At 36.7% G+C, this 10,500-nt stretch overlaps 2 protein-coding genes across 2 annotated transcripts; one reads left to right on the forward strand and one right to left on the reverse strand.

Annotated features, from left to right (window-relative positions):
- Nucleotides 1-872: 872 nt before the first annotated feature.
- On the reverse strand, nucleotides 873-7,518 carry LOC117987133 (methylthioribose-1-phosphate isomerase). The gene is made up of 7 exons (XM_069502283.1): nucleotides 7,027-7,518; nucleotides 6,285-6,383; nucleotides 4,341-4,477; nucleotides 2,841-3,049; nucleotides 2,572-2,739; nucleotides 1,874-2,071; nucleotides 873-1,241 (listed from the first exon to the last, which is right to left on the reverse strand). Exons 1-7 carry the CDS (start codon nucleotides 7,156-7,158, stop codon nucleotides 1,126-1,128), a joined length of 1,059 nt encoding a protein of 352 aa, XP_069358384.1. The 5' UTR covers nucleotides 7,159-7,518; the 3' UTR covers nucleotides 873-1,125.
- A 572-nt stretch (nucleotides 7,519-8,090) lies between these two features.
- Nucleotides 8,091-9,813, forward strand: LOC117987134 (peptidyl-prolyl cis-trans isomerase-like). The gene is made up of 2 exons (XM_034974090.2): nucleotides 8,091-8,258; nucleotides 9,172-9,813. The coding sequence occupies exons 1-2, from the start codon at nucleotides 8,190-8,192 to the stop codon at nucleotides 9,598-9,600; spliced, it is 498 nt and encodes a 165-aa protein (XP_034829981.1). The 5' UTR covers nucleotides 8,091-8,189; the 3' UTR covers nucleotides 9,601-9,813.
- Nucleotides 9,814-10,500: the final 687 nt, after the last annotated feature.

Here is a 10,500-nt window from a genome sequence, read left to right on the forward strand (position 1 = left end):
CAGTCCTTGATATGAAGCTCTTTGACATTAATAAATGTTTAATGTTATGTTGATACCTAAATAAAATTACATTCTTAAATAAATTAAGAAGTGGGCTGGCGTGTGGTCGGGTATCATTCTATAAGAGACATGAAAAGTTTATTTCGTTACATATATTCTCTATCACAATTAAATAACAGAAGCCAGATATTACTAATACCGGCTCTCTACCTATTAGGAGTGTCACATCTGAGCCGGGTTGATACGGAATTCCCACAATTTAGTGCGTTACTTGTACTAAGGTCGCAAAATTAAAGCGAAATCTCCGCTTAGTTTTGTCGCGTGGCAGACACGATGCTTTTAGCATCAGTGATTGGCGATTTTGCAACTACGGTGCTGCATCGCATTTTATTAAATAAAATTGACTTAATTGAACGTTCAATCGTGACATCGAGCTTCCAAAAAGCAACTAAACCACTGATCGCTGATGCTAAAAACATCGTATCTGCTATAGCGACGCGACGAAATTCCAGATTAGTCTCTGGCCCTAAGCAGCAAACATTACTACGTTGTGCTGTGTTGCATCGCAATCAGGGTGACGATCGAAATTGGGTATTTGACTCCAATTTTTTTATTACTTTATTATAAACTAAGATAAAAATAATGACGTAAACTGAAAAAACTAATTAAATCGATCAAATAACAAAAGTTATAAGCATTTAAATATTTCTGATTAGACAGAGATAGCGATATAGCATTTTGACGTCACACCTTACTAATGCCATGGAGTAGCTGCTTGCGGTTTCATACAAATTTTCGTTTTGCGAGAAAGGGATAGAAGACCCTCCCACTCCAAAATTAAAATGCCTGTAACTTTGTAAATCTTTGTTGGATTTTAATATTTTTTTCAACGTACGTCATTATTTTTATCCTAGTTTATAATAAAGTAATAATATTTATTAAATTCAAAAGTAGGAAAATACTAATACTAATTCATTTAAAATTATTGACTTTGATAGCGTTCTGTGGCGTCGCGACATACCTTAACACAGTAATGTGTTCGCGCCTTTTTCAAAAATGTAGGAACTGTATTATTATAAAATAAATAAGATCTAAACATACGAACAATAAAATGATTCTTATATATTATTTAGGAATTTCTTCGTATAGTCTGTCGGGAGCAAAAACACCTTTTTCGGTAATGATCCCTGTTATTAAGGCGGCGGGAGTCACATCGAATGATGGATTCCAACAATTTATACCTGAAACAACAAAGTGGAGTAAGTATTTGTATTCGGGTGTAGGCCTATAATATATAAGCCAGTGGCTGCGTTTGGCCAATGAGTAGGTACCACTACTTTGCCCATTTATAGTGGGCACGGCCAGTGGCCACGTAAACCGTAGCGTTGTAGTGATACTAGCTAGACTATTAACACAGAATACTTAATAATACCTTGCGGGTAGAGAAGAATCACTCCGCAAAGACGTCTACATAAATAGCGACTCTTGTTACAACGCGATAAAGAGTATTTCAGCTCACACAGTGCTGCAGGCTAAAATTTGATGAACACGTCTCTTTCTATCGCGAGACTCTTATCTTATATTGCTCTCATAAGAGTTATGCGAATGCCTCATCATCATAGTTTAATAACGAAGTGATACTGAGACCAAGCCCTGCATAGTTGCTACCATATGAAGAAAGGGTATACTGACCGGGTGCCGTAATTTTATGTTCTCTAATATGTGTCATCTCCCTGACCAGTCACTCCTTTATTATGGTCCTGTCGCCATGTCTACAGAGGTGAGAGGCACAACCATGTAGAATGGAACGTTGCACGTGGTGGTAATATCAATAGATTAATACTTACTATAGATTTACTATAAATATACTAACCAGGTGCTGCAATCCTATGTTCTCCAATATGCGTCATCTCCCTATCCGGCCGCTCCTCTATCTTGATCTTGTCGCCAGTGCTCAGAGCCATGTCGATGGAGGTAAGAGGCGCGGCCACGTAGAACGGAACGTTATGGTATCGCGCAACGATTGCTATTTGATATGTGCCTATTTTGTTCGCGGTGTCGCCGTTCGCTGCTACCTTGAATCAAAAAAATATAGAGGTTAAAAACTAGATTTGGCGGATTAAAGTTAAAGTACCTATGGCTAAGTAGCTTAATTACTTACTAACTTACAGAGTCTCATATGTATAGAACCAAGTAAACCGACGAAGTAACAGTTATGCAACTGAAGTGCAAATGGGCGGAGCACATTTGTTAAACGTCGGAGACCAAGGCGCATCTTTGGAAGCCCCACACCCATCCAATAATACGTGCGACAAACTAGGTGAACGGGCAATTTTTCGGCCGGCAACGCATTGTCGGTTCCTCTGGTGCTGCAAATGTGTATGGGCACTTAATATCAGGTAACCCACCTATTTGTTTGCTCGCTGTTCTTATAAAAAAATCTCGAGCGAGTTGTAGAGAACCGCTGGATAAGCAAATAAGCGGCACTAGATTCATGGATATCCTAGCAAACGACACAGCAATACATTGTAGTACCTAGTTGTCTACAGCAAAAGGCGACTGATGTTCAACCTACCCTGTCAGCGCCGACCACCACCGCAGTGATGCTCCTCGCGTGCATCAGCGCGGACACCATGCTGTCCACTATGAGCGTCGCGGGGATCTTCTCGTGAACCAGCTCGTACGCCGTGAGTCTGGCGCCTTGGTTGTACGGCCGGGTCTCCGTACAATACACGTGCTCTGTAAAACAAGTAAATAAAATAAAACAACAATACTGCAAAATAATATAAATCTCTTTTCATGTTAGGCATAGTGAACAGAACAGCAACATAATTACGTACCCAATCGTTTCGCCGCATGCAGTGACCGTATTACGCCCAGCGCAGTGCCGTATCCCGCCGTGGCGAGGGAGCCAGTGTTGCAGTGTGTGAGCACGCGCACGTGACTGTCCCCTTCCAAACTGTTCAGTATAGCCTCACAGCCAAACTTGCCTATCGCCTTGTTGTCTTCTATGTCCTTTATTAACATGTTTTCTATACTTTTGATGAACCTAAAATTGTATACCAAATTAGGGCCGGCGTAATTCTGCCGAAACGCAGCGCAGATCAATTTCCATTGCCAAACCATTATCGAATTTGCTAACGTTGAAATAATATCGAAAATCAATTGACACACAAAACACAATTATTTCAACGTGAGTAAACGAACGATGGTTTGGCAGTGAAAATGCCTCGCCAGATGTGCACCGGCCCTTACGCGACTAATGCGGATTACAAGACTTTCAGCACTGAAAGTGAAAATGACACGACCATGCTGTGATTGATATGTCAATTGCATTTTGAGTAGGCTGGTAAATATGATAAATAAGCAATAAATAATCAAGAGTTGTTCTTACCCAAGTATAATTTATTATTATTATATTTACCCAAGCATATTTGTTTCAATATATTAGGAACGAAGATTTGTTCCTAACTTTAAATAAAATACGTAAAAACGATGAGTAGGTAGTAGAACTAGAGTAGGGAACTATTCATTTTGTTCTGTACCTACTAGCCTGCAGCTTCATTTAAAAAAAATCCAAAGGAAATCTCTATTTCTCAGGGCAAAAAGGAGACAATCAATCAATCATTGGATTGCCCTTTACTTGTCTGAGAAAATTCAGTCAAAATAGGTTCAGCCGTTTTGATTTGTCCATTTGTTGATTGACAAACAAATGGACGCAGGTACTTACTACGATGAAATTTAGAAATAGCTGTTTTGAGTTTTGCTAACATGAATGACCAGAATCTTAAAAAAGGCAATTACTCTGAAATCACAGACAGACACTTTGATTTTATTTATTGGTATGGTATGGATAAAATTGAAGTTATACTTAGCAGGAAACACGGGCGCCAGAAGGGCATTAACGGTTCGTATCAGAGCAAAAATGTTTCGTATGAGTAGATTATGTATTACTAGCGACCCGCCCCGACTTCGCATGGGTGGCAGTGTAGATAGTTATGTAGTGTCACTTCCATACTAATATTATAAATGCGACCACCGCCGTCTCCGTCTCGTTTTGTTGCGCGTAATATTTGTTAATTTTCGATGGAAGCTTGATTTCTTCCGACATTTTGTTCAAATATCGTCATATTTCAACAACTTAACACAAAACAATATTAAATTAAACCTATAAACCTTCCTTTTGAATCACTCTATCTATTGGTGAAAACTGCATTAAAATCCGTTGCGTAGTTTAAAAATCTGCGCATTCATACATACAGACAGCGGGAAGCGACTTTATTTTATACTATGTAGAGATTAGAGTAAGTGTATATTAAACTTATAACATCAGCACATACCTCTCTTTAAAATCATTAGCTGTGACATTTTCATCTGCGCTCAAACTATTTGCCAAATTAATAAGATCATCCGCCGCTAATTTTATATTTACAGCTGTTGGCCTCGCTGACACCAGATAGTTTAATTTGCCTTCGATCTGAGATTAATGAGATAATCTATTTTAATCCTATTACAAGTAACAACATTTTCAGTAGTAAAATTCATGTTAGTTGAGCCTGGTTATCTTCTTACGCTGATGGTCGGCGTTCCCGTAATGTAATGAGTTGGCCATATTGTACCGTCAGGTTTCACACAGTATTAACACCACACATTATTTTGCGGGATAAATGTTACCGAATACACTGTGAGACTGTGACACATACATTGAGTATAGAACCTTACATACATTGTTGTGAACACTTTCATGACCACCGACCATCAGCGTCTAATTATTAGGTTAAAAGGTCATGGCTCATTAGAGCCACCTGACACCCGACCAGCATCCACTCGTAGTCGACAGGTGGTCTTTGGGTGGAGGCCGCGTTGTCACCAGTGAACTTCGCGTGTTCAACGAGTAAACATTGCGTGGTCAACGAGTGGACATAGCGTGTACCACAAAATTTCGATTAGTCTGTTAGCGATTAGCACTAGGTCTCGAATATCCCTAACGTGAATCACTCGCGGGCAGCGCGCAGTCCACTCGGGACCTGTGCGGTAGGAATGAGCAGTCAACGCAAGGCAAGCATGCGAGCAGACTCGTCGTCGTGTGCTGGGTGGCTCTAATGAGCTATGATATTAATTTTAGAGCTTTGTGTTCAGTACATTGTAAATTGTTATCTATGCGATGGATTACATCTCTACACACATTAAAGGCGTCGGTCATGACTAACTATTTGTCTTATTTTGAAATCAGAACTTCAACTGTTGGCAGGAATGACGTTGTTAGTTCTTAAACTATTGCGCGGTGTTGCATATACTACGCCCTGAGACTACGTCACATACTCATCATGTTGTCCCAGGTTCGATTCCAGTTTGGAAAATTTATGAATAAGGCAGACTAGAATAACTTATAAGTCAGATTTTCATTTCTATAATAAAATAAGAAGTGGGCATGCATTTACTATACCTAGCCGTAGATATTTGACCTAAATCCAGACAGTCTTTGCCATGCCTCAGTATGGGAATAATAAGGAAGTAAATACTTTCTGTACTTTTGGGATAGAAAGTGTTTAAAAATATTGTTTTGTGGAAATGCAATGATGAGTAAAAATTTTCAGTCAATCTATTGACTACTTTCGAGTTTTGCAGACACAAACATATGAAAGCTAAATTTTAATATATATATAAAGATATTAATATTAATAACCCTATCTGACTAAGATTTATTACCTACTTATCATATTGTGTACCATGTCATAGTGTGTATCATATCATATTGTTATTGTGTCATAAAATTCAACCTAATTCTCAACATACAAAGTATGTATAGTTGCTAAGATTACCTTCCATGTGTACAGTGTGATGTGTACTGTTCAATTAGGAGGCACTATTTATAGTTGAAATTAACTATCACTATGAAAATATAAAAAATATTAAAAAATATTAACATGTATCATAAACAAATTCATAATAACTTTAATATTAAGTATCAACACAAGTCTCTATAAATTACATATCAAAATTTATTTACTTACATTGTTCATAGATACTTTTTTTGAGAAACACTTCTTATTATGATGGTCAGCCAGAAGTTTTAAGATGTTTTACTTGTAAAACATGGAAACAATTTTGTTAAGCCACTACTAAGTTTAATGAAATTAACTTCATGTGTAAAATTATTGTATAAGTAGTTTGTTAAACTAGTTTTATAATGTACATTTTGTTACATCTAATGACTAAATCAATGTCAGAGTTGTAAAGAGATTATGAACACTACACACTAAGTAACAAGTTATCAAACTGACCTCTTGCCTCATAACTTTTTTATCTGAGCACTCATCTTTTAGTAGTTCTATTGCCAATGATAAACACCCAACAATTGCTATGGCAGGGGCACCTCTCACCTAAAACAATGATATATCTACAAAGTAAGAAAAAAAAGTGTTCAATTGTCAACCTCTTTTTGGAAATCAAGTAAATAGAGAGGTATCTTTATTATTAACACTTAATAATTAAAACAAAAGTTTTAATTCATTTTTTAATCAATCAAGCAACCAGCTCATTTGAGACGGCTGGACGTAAGCCATCATGAGAAAGCACAACTTCACACGTTCCACTACTTTCCTCATCCAACCACTTCCCACTACCGGACCTTATGTAGTTAATTTAAATAATTTTATATCTTCATAGAAGCTTAAGCATTAGCATACTGGTTATAGTCTTCATTTCAGCTGGGGCTTGTGGATAATCCATCTCCACTCTTCTCTAGCGGTTGTATGTCTTGTAAGTACATTCAAGCGAGGGATTTCCAATGTGGCCTTTATTAGATCCATAACTGACTCATAAAAAGTCATCAAATCAAAATTGTTACTTACGTTTCATTTTAAGAGAACAGTAATATCAAATTGCTGATTAAAAAAACATATAATCAGTATCTCTACTACCATATACTATTCAAGAACATATTGCTCCATACAAACACAGGGGGATGGGATTAGCAAATAATGAAGAAATAAAAAATTGGGATTATATTTTGTTAAAACAAACCTGCATTTTGTTAATAACTTTCCATCCATCTTCAACCCCCTGTACCTTAACATATCTTGTCTGCAGAGGCAGTAATAATTGGTCCAGAATTTCCAGTCTTCCTCTCTCATATCTTATTGATTCTAAACTCATTTCTTCTAACTTTTACACTCAGAACTGGTGTGTAACTAGTGCGGGTATATTTTTTTTCCAAAAAACAGTTTCAGGACACTAATGAATGCCAGCAATGCGGTAATACGTAACTGATACGAATACACGACACTTTAAAGCAAAATTTCGACTATGATACAAGTTTATGTTAGACAACTTTTTGCTAAATAGGTAAATACTTATTTAAGATAGAACTATAAAACGTTTCCAGTTTTTCTTGTTGTACATATTTTATAACTACTTTAAAATTATTACCGTGGACAAATAATGTTAAAGGTAGGTACCTAATTAAAATTGCAAAAGAAAAATTACAAAATATGAAACGACAGCTGACTGCTCGGTGATAACTACCCTATATTCAATGTACTCTGTGGTGATAACATTGACATTGATTGACATTTGACCATTTGACAGTATACATTACAATTTGTCTGTCACTAAGTCGTACGTGCGGCACGGCTTTGGATTCTAGTCATTTGTGCCGCAAATGTGTTAAGGTGTCTCTATACATTTTGATTCCATCCAATACGATTTTCAGTCGTTAGTCAATGTAACGATTGTTTGATTGGAATAATAATTAGGTACTTTTGTTTGAATAGTTTGGACTTTTTGCATTTTATCCACAGATATATACATATATGCAACGAGCGTGGCCCCCTCAGTCCCTCTCGCTCAAGCGGAGGTACTTACTCGTGAAATTTTATTCCTTCTATTTTACGTTTGTTTCGGCTATTGTAGCCTAGTATACTGCAACTTCAAAACACAACCATTGCACAATAGCTTCAAAAACAACAAAACAAATCAATTATTTCTTTAAAATACTTGAGTTAACATAACCTCACTTCACGTTGTTTGTCATTTCATGTAGTATTTGTTTTTGAACGGAAAAAGGAAATCACATTGTCTATTTTGTCTATGACTTCTTTAATTTCCGCCCGGCATTAACGGAGACGCATCGTCATTCTGTCGTGCTTTTCTATAGATAGGTTGGTGAATCAAAGGAAGTTACAAAAATGAGCTTGCCCCGAGTTTTTCTGGATGTGGCTGTCGATGGTGCACCCATGGGTAGAATCGTTGTTGAGGTAAATTTTGATTTTTTTAGTGTTAAGTAAGGGTGTTCACCCCGGCCGGCGTGCTAGACCTCTGACTGACCACGCTGTAGTGAAAATTGAGACTCCCAGATTTCTAATTTTGCTATCCTTTCGCTCGTGGGCACTCCTTTATCTTTGTAATTTAGGATAAACTGTGTAGAACTGTAATAAATATAAATGTATTTGCATTCTGATTAATACTTGTAATAATAATTTATAGTACCTATGAACGACCGCGATTACTCATTGAAGGTCAATTCCGTTGGGACCTTGATATAGGTGTTAGGAGTGGAAAATGCCATGTTGGGTGCATGCGAGTTCATCTTATCCTAGTCACTTAAGTTAGGTACATGTTATAGTGGTGTTACAGTATTTATTAGCTACTAAGTTAATAATTAAAATATAGCAGGAGGAAAAAACTAAAGTATGACACATACTTATTTATAAACAAACTAATTTACATAAAACTGGAGATAAGCAATAATTCATCTTAATTTGTGTTTATCTTTGAGGTTACGTGCTACTCTCTTTTTCCATACGTAAACATATGACGCTGATTATTCTATTTGTTGTTTTAGTTCTAAAACTAAGCCAGGTGTAGATTTATCTTCATCCATTAATGCAAATGTTAAAGCAGCTTCATGTATAATTAATAAACTGTTTTAACCGACTCAAAGCTAACTTTACTTAATAAATTCCAATTTACAACTACAATTTAGTTTCTGGAAAAATATTTATTAGTTTTGCCATAACTTAATACCGAAATATGTTGATTTGTGTTTTAAAAATCTCACATCTCTCATACACAATCACATGATACTGAAGAAAGCACTCTTCAAATCTCTGTAGGAAATAAAGTTTGATTTCAATTAACTTATCGAATGATTCATTATTCTTGTTTCAGTTAAGATCGGACGTCACTCCTAAGACATGTGAAAACTTCCGTGCGCTCTGCACAGGTGAAAAGGGCTTCGGCTACCGAGGCTCCACCTTCCACCGTGTCATCCCCAACTTCATGTTGCAAGGGGGTGACTTCACCAACCACAACGGCACCGGGGGAAAGTCCATCTACGGTGAGAAGTTTGCTGACGAGAACTTCATCCTCAAGCACACCGGCCCTGGTGCCCTGTCTATGGCAAATGCTGGCCCCAACACCAATGGCTCTCAATTCTTTATCACCACTGTGAAGACCTCCTGGCTGGACGGCAGACACGTAGTCTTCGGCAACGTAGTCGAGGGCATGGATGTAGTAAAGCAAGTGGAAGCTTTGGGCTCTCAGTCTGGTAAACCATCCAAGAAGGTCATCATCGCAGATTGTGGCCAACTTTCTTAAGATAATACTGTAATATTTATAAATTAAAATGCGATATTTTAAGTTAAATGTAATGTCCTCCCAAAATGAACCTTCCCAGTCAGTATGTATCTATAAAAAGTTTGAGGTCATTCCAATTATGTTAAAAAAATTAAGTATGATCTAGAGTTGCGACTAAAATTTGCATTTACTTCTGTGCATTGTTTATTCATAATAAATTAACTTATATAACTATGTACTGTTTTTATTTTTTAATGTTTACTTTTATACTAGTTACAATAATGATTGTTCAGCAGCAAAATATAGGTAAACGTGCAGAGTTAAAACATGATCACTGAAGGTCAATATATTGCTATCTGCAGTGATATGAGTACCTATTATTACTTTACTATACTTATAATAAAACTGTAACAGGTCAAATTCTGTACATTGAAGATATTTTGAAATTTTTTTTTCGAGGGCACTGTATAATCGATACTGACCCCAAAACTAATTTTTTACATTTTTGTCTGTCTGTCTGTCTGTCTGTTTGTATCACGGCCGCGCATCACGCTGAAACTACTGGATGGATTCCAATGAAACTTGGTACGATTTGAGGTCATACTATGAGGAAGAATATAGGATACTTTTTATCCCGAAATTCAGCATGGTTTCCGTAGGAGAGGGGATGAAAGTTAAAATGTATACTGAGTGGTAATTCATTAACGCGTAGTCCGATTTCATTCATTCTTTTTTTGTTAAAAAGGGGATATTTTAAAGATTGTTCCGTAAATATTTCAAGGTCATCGGTTTTTAACCGACTGTCAAAAAGGAGGTGGTTCTTTTTTCTTCATCGATTTTTTCGAGGTTTCTGGACCTATTTGCAATTTTTTTTAAAAAATTAACAAAAAAGTTTTTGTGGTGGTCACATAAAAAATTCTG

This window comes from Maniola hyperantus, chromosome 12 (genome assembly GCF_902806685.2).
Source record: "Maniola hyperantus chromosome 12, iAphHyp1.2, whole genome shotgun sequence".
In the NCBI taxonomy this organism is placed as follows: domain Eukaryota; kingdom Metazoa; phylum Arthropoda; class Insecta; order Lepidoptera; family Nymphalidae; genus Maniola; species Maniola hyperantus.

Excerpts from the sequence above, each read along its gene's own strand:
- LOC117987133 (XM_069502283.1), bottom strand. The coding sequence starts at position 7,158 with ATGAGTTTAGAATCAATAAGATATGAGAGAGGAAGACTGGAAATTCTG. Across the intron at positions 2,740-2,840 it reads GCATGCGGCGAAACGATTGG|AGCACGTGTATTGTACGGAG; the intron begins GTACGTAATTAT and ends CTTGTTTTACAG. Across the intron at positions 1,242-1,873 it reads ACATAGGATTGCAGCACCTG|GTATAAATTGTTGGAATCCA; the intron begins GTTAGTATATTT and ends TTGTTGTTTCAG.
- LOC117987134 (XM_034974090.2), top strand. The coding sequence starts at position 8,190 with ATGAGCTTGCCCCGAGTTTTTCTGGATGTGGCTGTCGATGGTGCACCC. Across the intron at positions 8,259-9,171 it reads TGGGTAGAATCGTTGTTGAG|TTAAGATCGGACGTCACTCC; the intron begins GTAAATTTTGAT and ends TTCTTGTTTCAG.